Source organism: Macrotis lagotis, chromosome 4 (genome assembly GCF_037893015.1).
Source record: "Macrotis lagotis isolate mMagLag1 chromosome 4, bilby.v1.9.chrom.fasta, whole genome shotgun sequence".
Lineage (NCBI taxonomy): Eukaryota > Metazoa > Chordata > Mammalia > Peramelemorphia > Peramelidae > Macrotis > Macrotis lagotis.
Window position 1 is genome coordinate 31,568,455 of NC_133661.1, and position 19,835 is coordinate 31,588,289.

Genomic DNA, 19,835 nt, shown 5'->3' on the forward strand with positions numbered 1-19,835 from the left:
GAGATATACAGGATTACCAATTATATCAAAATAAGCATGATTTTTTCCAGTCCCTATTCACAGACCACTTGAAGTCTATTCACAGATGGCATGGGTGCCCATTGACCCCATAATAAGAATCCCTGGATTAGATGATTTCTAAGGGGCTTGGATGGAGTGTGGCAAATTGAGAAAAGTCTTAGCCTGGCTTGAGGATGCCCTCCCTGGTTTAGGTAGTAAGATCAGAGCTACACTTCCAGTCCTCAGGGATCAGGGAATCCAAAATACAGTGACGACAAGTCAAAATATAGAGTTGGAAATATGGAACTGAAAGGACCAGATGTAGGGCTCAGAATCTGAATTGGAAACAGGCTCCCTTAACCCATCCCCAAGCATTTAAGTCATTACCATGTGCCAGCTACTTCTCCAAGCTCAAAAAAGAGCTCCTACCTCAAGGAACTTACCTTTTTATGAAGTAATCCGTATGTCAGAATAGACAACAGAATAGACACAGAATTAATGGAAAGGAAACCTAAGGAGAATGCCTTAGAATTTAGAGCTACAAGTGGTTGTGGAGCTCCTCCAGTCCCACAATTGTTTTTTGTCCTTCCTTCTCCAACAAAATCATTTTACAAAGGAAGAAACTGAGATCCAGAAAAAGGGAAGACATTTGTCTAAGATCACACAACTACTAAGCAGTAGATCTGAACACAAGACCCCTTACTCCAAACCCTAAGAGGACTTTCAATTTGTCATGTCCAGATGGTTTCTGTTCAGTCTTTTCAGGATCTCCTTCCACTGGACAGTTCCTGTCCCTGTCTCCATCGATGTTATTCATGGAAATGGGTTTTATCAGACTTCTAGCTCATAGGATCTCTGATGGAGATCAGAAGGAGCCTTAGAATCCAACTCCCTTTTTAGAGTTGAGAAAACTGAGGCCCAGAGAAGCTAAGAGAACAAAAGTCACGGACTTTAAGTCCAAAACAACATATGCTCACTTTCATCTTTCACTTCAAAACAAAGACAAAATGTGGTCTTTGACTTCCTAACTATAGGTATAGTGTCCAGCATGAGGAAAATGATAACTAATTGTCCTCCAACGTGCTTGGATCACATCTGGAGGAGAGTATTCCATTTTTAGTGTCAAATGTTAGGAAGGGCTTTAAGAAAGGAGAAAGGAGGGAAGGAAGGAAGGAAGGAAGGAAGGAAGGAAGGAAGGAAGGAAGGAAGGAAGGAAGGAAGGAAGGAAGGAAGGAAGGAAGGAAGGAAGGAAGGAGGGAAGGAGGGAGGGAAGGAGGGAGGGAAGTGGAAAGGAAGGAGGGAAGGATGGAAAAAAAGGAGAGGAGGAAAGAAGGACTGAGGGACTTACTAACAAGCATAGAGAGAAGGATTTGCTAACAAGCATAGAGAAAGACAATCCCTTCCCTCCAAAAGCTTACATTCTAATTACTCGAGACTAGGCCCAAGAGGGAACTGAGAAGTCAAGAGAAAAGGGAGAAATTAAAAGACAGAACCGGGTTATTTAACCCCAAAAAAAGAGAAGACCAAAGGGACCCAACAGCTACCTTCAAATATTTGAAAATCTATGAGTCTGCTTCTTCAACTTGGTTCAGAGGGCAGATATAAGAACCATGGATAGTTACTGAAAAGAGGAAGATTTAACCTCAGTGACTGGGGGGTGGGGTGGGGGTGGGGGGAGGCATCAGACAAGGTTGGCTGATCTCTTACCAGGGACTCTGGAGAGAATTACTGCTAAGCTAGTGGGCTTGGGCCTGATGCCTTGGAGATCTCCTCTAACCCTGAGGTGTTGGGATTCCTTGAGTCCTTGTGACCCTGGGTAGGACACTTCCTCTGACTTCTCATGAGTGACTCTTTCTTCTTGCCTTGCCTCCAAGGGAGAGCCTGGAGCTGCGGGGATGCCAGGGCCCCCAGGTTTGCCAGGGAAGAGGGGGCAGAGGGTAGGACACTGTGTGTGGTTCATTCCCACCCTGTTCCCTCCTGCGTGTGCCTCCCTCCCCATCCCTGTTGGACTTGGATGTGACCTCTGTGTGTGCATGCAGCCCCAGGAAGGGGAAGTGAGAGACAGTTTGGCGAAGGCTCCTAAGTGCTGACACCAGAGAAGCCCTGAGTCCCTGTTTAGCATTACCTGATTTCCTTAGGAGCTATTTATTGCTGAGGGGAAATCAGAAGGCAGGAGGAACCGGTGTGTCCTTCTGTGCCCTCAGACTCTGCCATCTACTCTCTTGCACTCTCCCCTCCCTGGGTCTCACTCTCAGACTTGGATAAACCAAATTCCTTTTCATTGATGTTTGTGCATTGTGGTTGGCGGGGGGAATAAAGGGGCTAAGAAATTCACTTTGGGCAGGCCTGGGAGAGAATGGGGAGAATTCCTTGAGTGTGATGGGTTTGATGGGTGATGAAGAACAATGGAAATATGGCAGGGAAAAGGCTTGTTCTGAATGCTGGCTTCAATACTGACCAGTTGTACCATGGACAAGGAAAGATCTCACTGATCCTCCATTTCTCCATCTGTAAAAATGGAAATGACAGCACCTATGATGCTGATGTCAGGGAGTTTGTTGGCTAAACTCTTCTCAATCTTAAAGCACTGTAAGAATTCTGGTGGAATGGAAGCCCCTTGAGAGTAGGGACTGTTCCTCTTGGGTTTTTGTACTCACTCCCATCAGAATAGGTACTGAAAACCTATTTTTCATTGATTATGGACATAGGAGTTGAGGTGTGGAAATTGTTATTATTACCTAAAATCATAATTTTCTTAATGTCTATGTGCTCTCAGAAAAGACCATTTGATACCTCTTAACTGTGGGCATCAGGAGTCCCCAAAAGTCTTCCCTAGAACATGGTCTATTCTTCTCTGAGCCAAGGTATTGGCAATGAGAGCTCTTTTGTCAGTATAGACCTATTTCACCTCATGGGGAACCAAGCCTAGGGCAAGGGATCATAAAAATCAAAGTAAAAGAGTCCTTCAGAAGCTACATAGACCAAGTCATTCATTTTACAGATGAGGAAACTGAGGCCCATAGAATCTAAATGACTGTTCCAAGTCACACAGATAGCAAACACTAAAGGCAGAATAGGAACCCAGGCCTTGTGATTACAATGCTCTTTTCACCACACCATCTTTGCTCAGAAGACACACCAATGATAGAAGAATCATGGTTTACTCTTTGCAAACACAAATGGTAGCTCATTCTGGGATGGCAGGTGAGTCCTTGTTCACAATGCTGGTTCACAAGTCCTATGGTCCATAATGTTTGGGCTGGGAGTCATGAGGTCCAAAGCCAACCCAGAACCATGGAGGCAGAAGTTAGAGGATGAGTTATTAGAGGCTTCTGGAAGGGAAAAGTGGAATCCTTCAGGAGGAATCTCTGGGTACAACCATGTCTTCCCTTGACCTCCTAACTACCTAACTACCTGTATTTCTCCTATAGGGTGAGAAAGGGAGCTCTGGAGTCCCAGGCCCACCTGGATTCCTGGGCCAGAAGGTTTGTAACAGTTTTTTCTCTTCTCAAAAGCCTAGCTTGGGACTGGCAAAAAACAGGCACTTTAATGCATGCCTGTGGATCAGGTGATGCCCCTCAAGAGACATGGACATTATTGAGTGGTGTTTTTCCAGGTCAGAAGGGTTGGGAGGGGGACTTAATTCTATGATCTATTCAATGGAGCCAGGGATAGCAGAGAATTGGGAAAACTCAGTCTAATTCGACAAGCTTTTATTAAATACTTTGTACCAAGTCTTTCCTTGGGCCCTGGAGATCCAACAATGAAAAATCACTCAATCATTAACAAGTATTTATTAAGTGCACATTTAAAGACCCCAGGCAACTTGCTAAGGCTAGAAATATAATAAATAAGATACTCTTTGCTCTGAAGGAGCTTCCATTCTCCTGGGAGAGACAACAAATGTACATGTATAGAGGGAATATTTATGAAAAAAAAAAGAAATCCAAAGTAATTAGATACCAGGGCTAGTAGGGAAGGGGAACATGGGAATGGGAGAGGAGGGTTTCTGGCAGGAGGTGCTCCTTGAATTGAGCCCTAAAGAAACAGAGGGATTCCTTCATTGGCGGTGAAGACATGGCAGGCAGGCAGAGAAACAGGAGATGGTGTGTCTGACATTTGTGAGAAATAGAGATGGCCAGTGTGACTAGATTGCAGAGTTTGTGAGGGGGAGAAATGTATAATTTGTTGAGAAAGATAAACTGGGACCAGGTTTTGAAGGGCTGTAGAAACTAAACAGGGGAGATATGTATGTATGTATGTCTATGTATTGTTGCAAAATACAGGTTGTTTTATGGATGTAAACATGTATATATATATATATATATATATATATATATATATATGCATACAGCTATATTTTGGGGGGAGGAGCCACTGTAGTTGACTGCATTTCACAGTGACTTGGTCATATCTGTATTTAAGGAAAATCATGTTGGTAACTGTGTTCAAAATGGATTAGAATAGTTGGAGACTGAGACAAGGAAACCCAATTTGGGGGCTGTTGCGATAATCCAGGCAAGAGGCAAAGAGAAGCTAAACTAAGATGGTAGCTGTGTGAATAGAGAAGCGTTGGATGCCTGGAAACAGCAAGATTTGGCAGCTGCTTAAATCCATGGATTTGGGAAGAATGGGGAGTCTGAGATAAACCGTAAGGTTGGAAACATGGAAAGTTAGAAGCGTTGTGATGTCTTTGATAGAAATAGTGGGCTTTGGACAAGGGGAAAGCTTGGAGAAAGATGAATTCTGCTTTGGATATGTTGAGTTGTTCAGGAGGCGGGGGATGATGGGGCACTGACGTTTAGGCGGGAGACTAGGACAGTAGATATAGATATAACTATATGCACATATATGTCTATGTAAATGTTTATGTTGAGAGAGAGATGGAAGGAAGGATGGATATAGAGATATAAATGCATGGTTGGGTGGATGGATGGATAGACAGACAGATACAGAGAGAGAGAGAGAGAGAGAGATTGATTGATTAGCAGCATAGGGGTGATCATTATACCAATGGAATATGAGGCCACAGAGATTGAAGATAATAAAGAAGAGCAAGGGGCCCAGAATAGAATCTTGGGGAACACTTGTGTGAATGGTATGAATGAGAGCCAGCAAAGGAGATTGAGGAGAGGTAAGGCTGTTAGGAGAACTAGCGGAGAGGTGTTATGAAAATCCAGGGAGAAGAGAACATCCAGATATAGAGGGTGTTCAACAATATCAAATGCAGCAGAGTTCAAACAGGACGAGGGCTGAGAAAATGCCATATTATTTGGCAACTGGGGCAGCCTTGGAGTCAGGAAAACCTGAGTTCCAATCTAACCTCAGGCACTTAATACTTACTCAGCTTTATGACCTCGTAGAACCACCTTCTGGTGAATATTCCTCCATCCCAATTTCTTCATTCTACAGTTGCATCATTGCTCTTCCAAATTTCTTTTCCCTCCTGCCCCACATCCTAAGGCACATAAAACCCGTGTCTATTTAAGAGCCAACGACCCGGGTTTAAATTTCATTGTTCTCTCCGGTCTTTCCTCCCTCTGCCCCCCAAAATCTTCTGCTGCCTCATTCTCCTGTGACCTTCTGTACACTGGCAATGATCATTCTGCATCTTCAACAGGGAGAGAAAGGAGATGCAGGCAATGCCATTGGCGGAGGTCGAGGGGAGCCAGGGCCACCAGGGATACCAGGGCCACCAGGACCAAAGGTGAGTTTTCCCATGAAGAACAAACCCTTCAGAAAGGGAAGTTTCCCCTCAGCTTTTGTCCATGAGTCCACTACTAGAGAAGCTGTCCTTTCTTCTCTGGCTCTCTCCTGGTCTTTTCTCAAGAACCCCTACACCCTGAGATGTACAGACACCTGAAAAGTTTTTCAGTTCAAATAGTTTCTTCTTATAGAGAATTGTACCATTCTTCCAGCAGAAAGACCCTGAAACATCATTCAGTACAGTTCTTTCATTTCATAAAAAAGGAAACTGAGGCCCAGAAAGGAGAAATGAAATGCCCAAGATAAAACCTTCATAATCTTCTTCAGTTATTCATGCCAAGAGGGTTAGTTTCTTTCTTCTCATTCATTCATTCATTACTTATGAAGAATTTATTTTGTCCAGAACAACACACAAGGGTATAGTAGGGAAAATAATATGGACCCAGGAAAACCAGAAGAGTGTTGAATGACAGAAAGAGCACTGAACTTTGAGTTAGAAAGGACTGGATTAAAATCCTACCTCAGTCTATAGGATTCTGGGTTTAAGTCACTGTAACCACTCTATGTCTCATTTTCTTTATCTGTAAAATGAGAAGGTAAGACCAGATTGTCTCTTGCATCTCTTGCGGCGGCTCTAAATATATGAACTTATGATTCTAAAGTAACTTTCCCTGACCCTAACCCAAGGACATTCCACCCACTTAGCACCCCTAGCTATTTTGCTTCCTCTCATAATAACTCTTCTCAATTTTTTTCCCAGGGAGAAGCTGGCACCAGTGGCCAGACTGGGCCTCCTGGGAGGCAAGGAGACAAGGTACAGAGGATTCTGGCCTCTGGGAAGTCCCATTAGGGCATCTTGCCACAGGGTGGGCAGGGGAAATTAGATCAAAGATGAAGTTCCTAGATCTGAACCTCTCCCCCCCCTTAGGGGTTCACCAAAAACTACAGGCTTCATGAGATTGTTGCATTTGTCAACTGATATCATAGATATATAACATTGAAATCTGAGTTTTTGTCAATGTGATTCTTGTTTCATTGGCTCATATTTCAACCCGGCTGCCATTAGACCATTTGATGAGTTGGTTTGGGTTTGCGGTTTGTTTTGGCGGGGGAGGATCCAGGGAGGGGGGTAAAATTTTGGACCAGAGCCATGATTTATTAGTATGGAGGATTCTTTTCTAATAATGCACATTCTCTGAATCTTGTGTCCCAAAGAGTTTGCTAGGGCATCGACTTGACATAGGTCACATAGGCAGGAAGAAATTCTTGGTTATTTAACTTTCACAAAGGCATCATCCTGACTATCATCCTCAGGGGATGGATGGAGGAAATTCCTGCCTTCCCATCTTACAGATAAAACCCAGGCTTATGGGGGTAAAATATTCCCCATAATACCCTAGGATATCAATGGCCCAGCTAGAATTAGGCCTCTGGCACCCCAGGAGGCTCTGATCTTGTGGTACCCCTCACCCCATGAGTTTCACTCAGTTTTGGTTGTACTACAGGGAGAAATCGGAGCCCCCGGTGACCAGGGACCTGCCGGCCCAAAGGTGAGGACACTTTACCACCAATTGCTTTCTGCTGGGGGTGCTCAGCTGCCATGATGTTTAAACCCTTTAAAATGCTGGGGTAGAGAGAACAGTCCTAGGAAGGACAAGAAGAACCAGATTGGTTGGGCTCAGTGTCTACTTGCACAAACATTTCAGGAGGCTCTAGGTTTCCTAACAGAATCTTATCAGGAGACTCCAGAATTCCCTCACATGACCCACGCCAGGGTCTCTAGAATGCCCTCACAGAATACTCTCTGGAGCCTCTCTAGGAGTTCCAGAATTCCCTGGTAGCAGTCTCTGGAGGTCCCAGAATTCCTTCATTGAATCCTATCTGGGGCTTCAGAATTCCCTTATAGAATCCTCTCTGGGGCTCCAGAATTCCCTTATAGAAACTATGTCTGTGAGCTCCAGAATTCCCTTGTAGAATCCTCTCTGGGGGGCTCCAGAATTCCCTCAAGGAGCCTCTTGATTCCCAGGCTAGAATAGAAAATTCCTGGCCACATCATTTGTGTTGTCAGATTAGCTTGATCAAAATTCTGTCCAGACAACAGATCAGTTCTCATGTCCCACATGGGAAGACCAATTGCCAATAGCTCCAGACATCTTGTTCAGGTGATCCAATTTGTTTTACAGGGTGTCAAGGGAGAACCAGGCAAAGGAGAAATGGTGGATTACAATGGAAACATCAATGAAGCTCTCCAGGTGAGAGATCTTGGCAGCTCCGTCTAGTGTCATTCCTCTGGTCAACCTAAGGGAACTCCCTGCTTCCCTTGACCTAAATCTTCAAAAGTTCCTCATCCTTCATGGCCAAAGAAGGGTCAAGGGGAAAGGTCATAGGCAGAAATCAAGGCTCTGGAAACCATTCTGGCTATTAGGGTCATCTGCAAAAGGAAAAGACCAATAATGAGTGGCTTGGGCAGGAAATCTCCACAGCTCCAGGCTATTGGGATGTGCCTGCTGCCCCCTTCATGTTCTCCCTCCTTCCCCAGGAGAAGTACCATAATTCCAAGGCCTGCCCCAAATAAACTTGGGCAATGGAGGATGAGTCACAAACTTCTGATGCTGGATCAAAGGGTCTTTGTTCAAGGTTATGTGACTTGGGCAAATTGTCTTTTCTTTATGAATCTTAATTTCCTCCTCCATAAAATGGGGAGATTGGACAAGACAATCTCTATGGTCCAAGTGGTCTGGCCTATGATTTTTTTTAAAATCATAAAATTTTTTTAATATTTTTATAGGAATAATTATTCTGTAAAACAATCACTCCTCTAATTTATGATATGCTAGAAAGAGCACTGGCTTCAGAATCAGATGCCTGGGTTCAAGTCCCTTTTCTGTAGATAACTTTCTACAGATCGTTTTTCTTGATGAGCTCTGTGTCTGCATCTCTAAAAAATGAAAAGATTGGATTTGATGGTCCCTAAGATACCTTCCAGATGAGATGATCATTTCTGTAGATCCAGACTTTCCTTTATTGGGTTGGCTTAAGGCAGGTATTTGTGTTTCACAGTCTGAGTTCTGAGAGAGAGGGGAAGAGATGAGATAGAATAATGGGTGTCCAAAAACATTAAGAAATTCTTTCCTCAGTTTATGAGATAGAACAAAAGCTTACCAACACAGACATTCCCACTGACTCACTATTTGTACTGATAGAAACTCTATCTGACAGAAAATCTGAGTTCAAATCCTCCCTCTGACTCATTGCATGTACTAACTTGAGCAAGCCACTTAACTTCCCTGAGAATGTTTTATCATCTGTAAAATGAGGGAGTTGGAATTGCTTCTACATATTCTCTCTCTCTCTCTCTCTCTCTCTCTCTCTCTCTCTCTCTCTCTCTCTCTCTGTCTCTCTGTCTGAGTCTCTGTCTTTGTCTCTCTTTCTGTCCCTCCATCATACACACACACATAGACCTTTTCACAGATCAAAGAAACCATCAATGCTTAAACTCTATACACCCTTAGTAGCCAAGCTTCCAATCTCTAGTTCCCTCAGCTCCTCCACGCTGTCTTCCATGATTAATATCAATGTCAGGGAAAAATATTCTGATAATTTCTCTTATAGTCCCTGATTGACTCATAAATACAAGCACATTTTAAATTTTATTATTTATTTTCAATTGACTAGCATGCATTTTTTCCTCTTTTCCAATTCCCCTCCATCAAATTTACAAAGAAAAGACAAAAACTATTGAAACTTTGGAACCATGCTTGAGCATAGTCAAACAGAGTGAATGCCCACATTGGCCAAGTTCAAAAATATAGGAAAGAGAATTGTTGTTTCCACAGGCAACTTTACCAGCTGCTTTGGTTCCAGGAGCATCTGTGATCTTGAGCTCTAACAAAAAGGTCCTGGCACTGATATTTGGAGGACTCTGATATAAATGACAAAGGGTTGGGGAAAAGGGTATCTCATATTTGAGAGCTACATGTGGCAGACAGAATTTAGATTTGGAATCAGGAGACCCACCTCTGTCACTTACTAGCTATACAACTCAAGACAAGTCTTAAATTCTATAAGGTTCAATTTCTTCATGTGTGAAATGAGGAGGTTGAATGGCCTCTAAGTTCTCATCCAGCTTTGGATCAATCACCTAGGACTACCAAAGATTATTGAGTAAAAGGTGAAATGTGCCTACTTATTACTGCTTAAGAAATAGCTCATATCTCTTTCCTAAAGTCTCTTAATGGAAAATTAATCCAGATCCACCCTCCACTGGGACCACTCAAACCATCCTAAGAGATTCTGGCCCTTGTCCCACCAGCAGGGGAGTTGTGACTAGATATGTTTCTCAGATGAATCTTGATTCGCCAAACTATTGACTTTGTGGTGATTGCTTTGCAGGAGATCCGCACTTTGGCTTTGATGGTGAGTGTCCATTTTTGCTACCTCTTTGTCCTTGCATGGGTGGAGCTGACCAGGGGTTGACTAGGGAGGAGGATCTGACACCCATAGCTTCTTGGACAACTGGAACTAGTTCGAGGGAGAGGAAGGTGACACTCAGGTTGATGAAATGGAGAAGGGTGAGCAACTAAAACTGGCCTATCATTGGCTATAGCCATGATCAACCCTACCTGGTATTCTATGGATCTATCATTTAATGTCAAACTTTCATGTTTGGAGAGATGATGAAGACTATGGCACTGCCTCTAATACATCCGGAGATTATCATGTTTCTTTTTATTGTCAGGTCTTACAAAATGGACTCCCAAATACCACATTCTTTTTCTGAAAAATTTGGGGCAGGGAGAAGGAGAGAGAAAAGGAGATGAATGAACTCAAGGAAGGAAGGAAGGAAGGAAGGAAGGAAGGAAGGAAGGAAGGAAGGAAGGAAGGAAGGAAGGAAGACAAATCCAATTAACTTCAATTCACTCTGATTTTTCAAAATCCATCTATGCCACATTAGCAGTTATGGTATATTAGAAAGAACATCATGCTTAATGTTAGAAAAACTGGTTCAAATCTCAGGTTCTGTCACCTTTATGACCTTGGGAAAATTATAGAACCTCAATGGTCCTCAGTTATCTCTGTAATAAAATGAGGAGAGTAGGCTAAATGATCTCCAAGACCTTTCCAATCTATGACCCTAGGATGCTGTATGACCTTGGTCACTTAGCCTCCCTAGTCAAAGTTCCTTCATTTCTAATATGGTGGGTTTAGACTAGATGATCTCTGAGACTCTTTCCAACTATAACTCAAAGAGAACACACAGTTATGATTAAGTATCTATTGGCTGGTGTAGTGACAAAAGACCAGTGGTCATGGAGTATGAGTTGATATATTTTTATTGGAAAAGACTTTCTGCCATATGATTCTTCTGCCCAGTATGTATGAATTGAGATATTTTCAAAAATGCTTCAAGGGATAAAATAGGATTCACTTTCCTTTTGTTCAATTAAAGATCCTACTTCAAGATCAATCTTTTTCCCCCCCTAGGGACCTCCTGGACTCCCAGGGCAAACAGGCCCACCAGGAGTTCCTGGTACACCAGGACAAAAGGTAAAGCATTTCTCCAGTTCTGGGAAAGATCCTTCAAAAATTCCAGAAATACCAGACTATCATTAGATTGTAGCCACCTTCTCTTGTTTCATGTACTAGAATTCTCCCAGGTCCCACCCCACCCCCACCAAGTGATATAAATTCTGTAATCTCCCCCACACATGCAGTCTATAATTCTCACTAATACCTGAAGTCCCTCATCACCCATTAGACAGTCATTTTCCTTCATCCTTCCTGCTATATAATTCTTGCTTTTTGTCTTGCTTCTCTTCCCATTCATAATTTCCTTTGGATTTCAATTATATTTTTTGTGGAATCTGAGACAAAATAGAGCTATTTCATCTATTACCTTACAAATTAACCTCACAGGGCATGCATCAGATCTGTTTTTCTCTCAGAGACAGAAGTAATCTAGGCCGTTCTTTAAAATTTAGGATGCTATTCAAAATGGCAGCCCAGTTCACTAATCTTTGGTGATGACTACCATGGAACAATTGTCTTCATTTCACAATTTAAAAAAAAAAAGAGTGGGAAAGGCTTTGAATAGAGTGACCTCTTACTGTTCTCTGCTTTAGGGGGAAATTGGTCTACCAGGTCCTCCAGGACATGATGGGGAAAAGGTAAGAACTTATCTCCAGGTTCCTTCAATGGTTCCCTGTCAAACTACTTAAAATTGATTTCTAAATTAGGAAGGCAAGAATACTCTTTGAGGCTCAGACTCTCAGATATGGAGACGAGAGAGAAGGTTGCTTAACCTCTGTCAGTCTCGGTTTCCTCATCTGTAAAATGAGGGTCACAAAAGTACCAGCTTTAGAGTTATTGGGATGATCCAGTGAAATAATCTATGTAAAGTGCTTTGTAAACTTTAGAGTTCTACAAAGGTGTTAAACTATTCTTGCCATTAGCACCTATAAGCAAGAGTCACCTGTGTTTGCTTTAGGGTCCTCGAGGAAAGCCAGGAGAGATCGGGCCCCCTGGTCCCCAAGGGTCACAAGGAAAGGATGGACCTCCAGGGCTAAAAGGAGAAAAAGGAAATGTGGGGACACCTGGAGAGAAAGGAGAGGCAGGACAAGCTGGGTCTCCGGTAAGTTAGCAGAGATGATTTGTTGCCCTGGATCAGCAGTCCCCCCATCCCTCCTCTCTTCCCCACTGTTTACAGTGAGTCCTTGGGAGTGCATACTGTTAGTGTATGCATGCACTTAGAGAAACAGAAAAGGATGATCCAAGGGACCCTAGGTTGGAGTTGGGAGCCCAATTGGACTGTCACTGGGCTTCAGAAATCCAAGCCTCAGATTCCCTTTCTGTAAAATGGGGATAATAAAATTCATGCTACTTAGCACAAAAGAAAATGCTTTTTAAACCTTGAAGCTCTAAGTTTAAATGAATATTGGTGGTTACAGTCAAGTAAGCCCTTCACTTTCACTCTGTTCAGGACCAAGAATTGGATTCCAGAAATTGAAGCCCCCCCCCCATTCCTCTGAGATTTTCCCCTTTTCTTCCCCAGTGAAGGTAGTTTGGTATAGTGAAGAGAGCACTGAACTAAGGATTCATCTGATCAGAATGCTCAGTGGAGAGAAGTGGATAGGTCCTAACAGCTGAATTCAAATTCACCCATGAGCACTTACTGACTTTGTGATCTTGTACAAGTCATTTAATCTCAGTTTCCTTATCTGTCAAATTGGGGTAACCATAGCATCTGTCTCGCAGGATTGTTGTGAGATATTTGTAAAGCCCTGAGCACAGTATCTTGTTCAAATTGGTGCCTGATAATTGCTTATTTTCTTCCTTTGTGATGGAAGAAACCTTAGGAACTAGAGAATTCAGAGCTAGAAAAGACCTCAGAGGTCTTGTAAACCAACCTTCACATTGTGTAATTTAGGAAACTGAGAACCAGAGAGGGGAAGGGAATAAAGGGAAGAGGTAAGATTTGTATTTCTCTTCTACCTCACTGCCTGGACAGCTGGGGGTGCCATAATATACAAAGCACCAGACATTGAGTCAGGAAGACTCCTCTCTCTGAGTTCAAATCTGACCACAGACACAAAATAGCTGTGTGACCCTTGGCAAGTCACTTAACCCTAGGTGCCTCAGTTTCTTCTTCTAAAAAAGGAGTTGGAGAAAGAAATGACAAACTCTTCTAATATCTTTGTCAAAAATAAAAAAAACCATAAATGGGGTCACAAGAATCAGAAATGAATAAAAAATGACTGAACAACCACATTGCTTCTCCAGAAGACCAACCCTCTTAATTGATAGATGTAGAAAATGAAACCCATAGATATGGCTTGACTTGCCCAAGACCACACAGCAAACCCAGGTCTCTCAACTCCCAAACCCCTTGCTCTTTCCATGATACCATCCATGCATCCATGCATCCATAGGATTAGCTATACCCTGCCTCTGATACACCAAGTTACAATGAGTCCTTAGTTAAGAATTTAAAGTCAAGTATTTAATGAAATAACTCTTCAGTAAAAAGAGTTTGATGAATTATGAAGAAAATGTGAGACGTTAATATTGCTGTCCTGGCAAGGGTACTGGATTTGGAGTCAGGGGATCTGGCTTCAAATCCTGGCCCTTGTGTGACCTTTGACCTCCTTTGTAAAAATAAGAGGGTTGGATCTGATTGTCTTTGTAGTTCTAAGTCTTGTGACCCTTTCATTTAGTCATATATCTTTGGACTCTAAGAATACCTATCAAGTGATGCTCAGAGAGAAGGCGCTGCCTTTTAAAAAAGCTAACACAAAATGTTGCCTAGGGGGGTCTCCTTCCTCACTGTTCCTTAATTTTTCCATCAGCCATACATGCTTACCCCTAACAAGGAATGTGTTGCCACAGAAGCACTTCATGATAACCAAGCCCAAACCTAACTAACTAACCTGCCATCTTTGTCAATCTGTAGGGTCTTGATGGACCCACTGGAGAGAAAGGAGAACCAGGTGACCAAGGGAAACCAGGAGCCGCAGGATTGCCCGGTCCAATTGGGCTCCCGGGATTTACAGTAAGAGGGTCTTACTTTGAGGATATCTTGAGGCAGATGAAGGTGGAGGTGGAGGGTTTTGGGGGCACTGCTGACTGCTGTCAGAATCATGCTGTGAACCTAACCATGAACCAAGGAGTATACTAACCCCCATCCTTCAAGGCAAGGTTGGGATGTAGCTCTAACTGCTAACAGTGTCTTCCATGTTGTGAGTTTCCATTCCTGCAGAAAGTATTTGGAAGATTAGAAGGGGACTCAGCCTAGAGCCCCCTAGAGAAACAGGGTCCTCTCTAAGGGATTACCAGATATCACAGAATCATAAAGACAATGGGGACAGGGGGAAGACAAGAGAGCCACCCTTGGAATCCAGAAAATAACCAGGGATCAAGGTTGACTATCACTCATGTTGACTATGTGACCTTGGACAAACCTCATTAAGATTACAAATGGCAAAACAAATGTTCCTCTACATTAGAGGTTTCCTTATTGGAAGCTCCTGATGATGAAAAAATCTTGATGAAAGGTTTAGTTGGGGGTGAGGGGGGTGTTAATCATTTTTGGAAGTAGGCAGGGGATCAATGGAGTCCTAGAACCTGAATTCAAATTCTTACTCACTACCTGTGCAATCTTGGAACCCTGGGCAAGTGATTGATGGTCTCTGTGTCTTAATTTCCTCATCTATAAAGCAAGGGAGTTAGAGTCATCAATGTCCAAGGGCCTTTTCAGTGCTAAATCCTTTAAGAATCTTTGTATGGAAGGCAAAAGACTGTCTGGTGCAAACACTCAATCAAATCAAAAGTCTTTATATAAAACCCTTGACAGATTATTTGAAAAATTATTATATATTTTTAATTTTTGATTTAGCTTTTTCAATGAATAAAGACTTACTTCTCTTCCTCCCATCTACACCTATACAGTGATTAAAAAAAGAAAAACACAATTCTTCTATGAAATATACATAGTCAAGCAAAGTAAGTTCCCATTTTGACCCTGTCCAAAAATGTGTCTCCTTCTACAGCTTGAGTCCATCATCTCTCTGATAGATGGTTGGGCATCTTGAAAAGTTAAGAAGGTTCTTTAAACCAACATTTGATACATTATGACTTCCACTCTATGATGTTACAGTAATTATTCCATCTAGTACCACATAAAATAAGCCAGCCCTTCAAATCTCCCTCTTCCTTAGTCTTTTCCAGGTTAAAGATCCTCATTTTACTTCAGTTAGTCCTTATGTCGAATGGTCCCTCCTTGGCTTGGCCATCCTCACTTAGATGTGCTCCAATCTGTCAGAGATTTTAGTTGTTTAACTAAAATGCACCTAGTTGGTACTTTAATAAATGTTTATTAATTAAATTAAGTTGAATGTGGACTCACAGTGGTATAGGTATTTACACCAAAGTTGTATTTCATTCACAGGGAGAGAAAGGAGAGCCTGGAGAGAAGGGAGACCCAGGAACAGAGGTAAGTAGGCTCTTGTCCTCCTTATCCATTCAGAATAACACTATAGGGAACTAATTTTCCTTGCTATCGAACCATGAAAATTTCACAAAAAAATCATTTTGAAGAATGCTCACAGTTACTTGAAAAGAATGTGAGAAGCCCCATTGTCTATACTAGGATTTGGTTCTTAAGTAAGATTATTAGTGGAAGGACATGGCCACTTTTTATGATATCAGCCCTGAAGTTAGGAATGGACAATACAGTTTATCATAGTAATTCATTAGACTCTACCATCCTTTAATTTATTTAAAACCTTTGTGTATGTGTATATGTATAAATACATAAACATGCATAGAAATATATATATATATATATATATGCATGTGTGCATGCTTTAATATGTTCACTTGGTGCCACCAATGTAGAGTGACAGTAACTCCAGGCTCTGCAGAACTATGTAGTAAAGGTTCTGCCAAACTGGACAGGTGACTTGTGTGAGCCCAGTGACTAATCATGTCTAAAATATGATAGTCCCTCTAAGCATGGAGAGGCTTATCACCAATGGTTTGGCCAACAGGTAAAGTCATTTGGCTATAGCAACTCATTCAATCATCTCTGGAAACATGGAGGAGTTGGGATCTGTTGATGAAGAATGAACCCACTCCAATAAGACCATGTGTCCTTAAACTATGGATATAACAAATGACACTTCAGATCTTGACGTTTAAGTCCTTAAATGGAAATCATCTCATCTAACCCAAGGGTGCACTTAAAAATGTTTACCGATTAGCTCTACAAAAAGGCATGATATATTTTTGAATGAAAACGCCTATTATAATTTTCTCCAGCACTTCCCTGAGTCTAGGCGATCAGCAAAGCAATAAGACAAGTTGTGTTTTGTAGTGTTTGTCTATTTCCAAGGTGTAAATGCTCACACTGAAAACTTTAACAATCGTCTCTCGTGAGCTCTTCTAGAACATACTGATCCAACTAACTTATTTTACAAATGAGAGAACTGGCCTCAGAGAAGGGAAGTAACTTGTCCAAGGTTAGCCACTTACTAAGAAGCAAAGCTTCAGACTTGAAGGCAGCTAGGTGAGAGAGTAAATAGAACATGGGTCATGAAGTCAGGAAGACCTACATCCAGATCCTTACTTAGACAGTTATAACTTTTGGACCCTGGACAAGTCACTTAACCACTATCTGCCTCAGTTTCCTCAACTGTAAAATAAAAATAAGATCTACCTACCAAAGGTTGTTGTAAGGATAAAAAGAGATAATAATTGTGAAACTTTTAATGTAGCACCTGCTGCATTGTGGACATTCAATGAATTCTTTTTTTTTCCTCCTTTCTTCATGTGTTGAATTGAGTATGCTTTGTAGACCTTCAAGGATCATAGAACTGAAGGTTGTAATTATTGCATGAACCAGTCAGCTCCAGTTCTCTTTACCCTTCCTCCTCCCCAGTTTTCTCAGGAAATTCTGAGGTTCCCTTTAAAGAATTCATTTTCATTTTGGTTAGCATCTGGCCAAAGGATGCTTATTAATCCTTGTACCTTGGGCGAGTCAAACTGTCTACCTCAGTTTCGTCATCTGTAAAAACCAGATCAAATGAGATGAATATTTCTCATATTGTCTGACACATAGTAGGCAGTATTGGGAAGGGAGACAATCTCTGTTTTCTCCACATCTTTCTACTCCTTCTTAATTTGGAGTCCCAACCCACATCTAGTCCTTTAAAGGGAACCTACAGTTTTGACTTTGAAAGCCCCGCCCCAACCCATGATTCCATTACATTATAAGAAGGCCTGTTGTTTCAGAATTATTTGGCAAAACCTTCATTTTTCTGATGTCCTTTCTTTTGGCTTTCAGATATCTGGACCACCAGGGCCCCAGGGGCCCCCAGGACCTGCAGTAAGTTCTCATTATTGATTCTGAGCTAGAATGATGAAGGCATTTCAATTCAATTATGATCTCTATAATTCCATGGACTTCCCATTGCCACTGGTTGATGTTGACAACTCTCTTGGGTACCCTCCAATTTATTTCCCTCCAAAGAGGGAGTATGGTAGAGTATAACAATTCTGAGTGAGAAGAACTCAATTTGAATCCTGGTATGGTTTCACAATTAACTGGGTGATTTTGAATAAGTTCCTTACCCTCTCTGAACCTCAATTTCCTCATCTGTAAGATGAGGGGATTAGATCAGGTGGTATTTGAGGTCTTTTTCAAATGATCCTGTGACTTTTCACATCTAGAAGCCCTCTGCCTATCCTGCCCCTTTCCTTATTCTTATTAAATTATCTCCTCCTCCCAAAGATGTGTAAGCTCCTTTCACACAGGGACTGCTTCTCTCCCCAGCCTGTAGCACACTAACACATGGTAGGCATTTAATCCATCTTTGTTTAATTGATTGGAATCTCAGTAACACTGAGAAGGTTTATTCTGAGTATGAACAACACTTTTTAGTGAAATGGGGAGCCACTGGCTTAGGATATTGTGACATCTGGTGCAACACCCTCCAGGACCCCATCTATCAAGAATGGTGCCCAGTATTTACTTAACCCTTTTCTATGGGGCATCTGATCCTCCCCTTCCTGTCTGCCTGCTCACATGCTTATGAGTTGGCAAGGACATCAGGATTAAAATAGAAAATGACCCACTTAAAACAAGCCCTGCTGGGTCGGTCTTCCCATGGTTGTACATCAAAGCACTTGTTAAAAGGGACCATATCCCAAGCCAATGAACATTCCTGTTGGACTCATCACTCCAATACAATCATCCGACCATCTACCCAGAGACACAACAGGACCACGGTGTTCATGCCGGATCCTCTGCAAAATAATGTATTTAGAGAGGGTACATGATATGGCAGGCACCAGGGATTCAAACAAGAGAAAACACCCGAAAGGAGCTTACACTCTATTAGAAAAGACAACAGGCATGCAAATATATGCACACACAATAAACAAGGTGAGATTTTTTTGGTGACATGTTTAGAAAAGGGAAAGGAAAGGAAAGGAGAGAGAGATGAGCAGAGGAGAAGACAGCACAGGACATGATGGGAAAGGAAAAAAGAAGGAAGGGAGGAAAGAGAGAAAGAGTAAAAGAGAAAGAGAAAGGGAAGGGGAGAAAGAAATGGAAGAAGGTGAGATAGTGTGATCCAGCCATAGTGGGTAGCTCATGCAAAAGCAAAGGAGCATATCATGAACCTTTAAAAGGCCAGTTTGGCTAGACTATAGACCATGCAAGGGAAAGTAATATATAATAAGGTTGAAAAAAGGATATTGGGCCAAGTTGTGAGGGGCTCTAAAAGCTGAACAGAAAAGCTTATATTTGATGCTAGAAGCAACAGGAAATCAGTGGAAATTTTTTGAGTAAGAGAATGATATGATTATGCTTAGATTTTCAAAAAGTCCCCTTGGCAGCTTTGTGAAAAGTGAGTGAATTGTAGGAAGGAGAGAGTTGAGTCTGGAGAGACCTATGAAGGCTATTACAACAGTCTAAGGACCTAAACTAGGGTTAACTGTTAGAAGACAGAAGAAAGAAAGGGATGGATGGAAGAAATATTATGGCAGTAGAAGTAACAACACTAGGCAACTCTTTGGGTATATGTAGGTGAGAAATTAAGGTAAGAGGGAGGAGTCAAGGACATGCATCATAATTCACTTGACCCTCCCAGGTAGGGAATGAGCTGATGTAATTATCCCCATGAGGAAACCAAGAAAAAAATAGTAATTTCTGAGTTTCCTGGTTTGACGAAATTAACCAAGGACTTTAGATCTCATTTTGGTCTCAGTCATCTTGTTTTATATCATTATCCACATTTACCAGGGAAGAATTTATGTCTCAGAGAGACTTGGTAATGGTTATTAAGCAGCAGGACCAAGATCCATACCTGTTTTCAGGGTCTAAATCCAGTGATCTTTCCACTCTCTCTCTCATACCTGCCTGTCTATAAGTGACATCCTTCCTTCTTCCCACTTTCATTCCAACGTCCCATGAGCCAGAAGACTCTACCCAGTGTCATCTCACTCACATTATCTTGCCAGACAATGCTTCAAATGATGGTCCCCATGAACAAAGTGAAATATTATTCTTCTCAGCTTGCCTGAGTACAAATTGTTCCACCTTTCCAGGGCCCCATACTAGTCCAAAGTAG

The 19,835-nt window shown here is 41.9% G+C and overlaps 1 protein-coding gene across 11 annotated transcripts in view; it reads left to right on the top strand.

Moving 5' to 3' along the window:
• The window catches only part of COL13A1 (collagen type XIII alpha 1 chain), a 115,989-nt gene that overhangs the window by 70,162 nt on the left and 25,992 nt on the right, over positions 1-19,835 (top strand). For 9 of the 11 annotated variants that reach the window (XM_074232442.1, XM_074232439.1, XM_074232438.1 and 6 more), the window contains 12 exons: positions 3,432-3,485; positions 5,621-5,707; positions 6,467-6,520; positions 7,212-7,256; positions 7,890-7,958; positions 10,099-10,122; positions 11,191-11,253; positions 11,829-11,873; positions 12,194-12,337; positions 14,156-14,254; positions 15,650-15,694; positions 17,546-17,587. In XM_074232442.1, the coding sequence (XP_074088543.1) occupies positions 3,432-3,485; positions 5,621-5,707; positions 6,467-6,520; positions 7,212-7,256; positions 7,890-7,958; positions 10,099-10,122; positions 11,191-11,253; positions 11,829-11,873; positions 12,194-12,337; positions 14,156-14,254; positions 15,650-15,694; positions 17,546-17,587 (771 nt within the window). The remainder of the gene's footprint in view (positions 1-3,431; positions 3,486-5,620; positions 5,708-6,466; positions 6,521-7,211; positions 7,257-7,889; positions 7,959-10,098; positions 10,123-11,190; positions 11,254-11,828; positions 11,874-12,193; positions 12,338-14,155; positions 14,255-15,649; positions 15,695-17,545; positions 17,588-19,835) is intronic. The other 2 variants (XM_074232440.1, XM_074232441.1) reach the window with 1 other exon arrangement.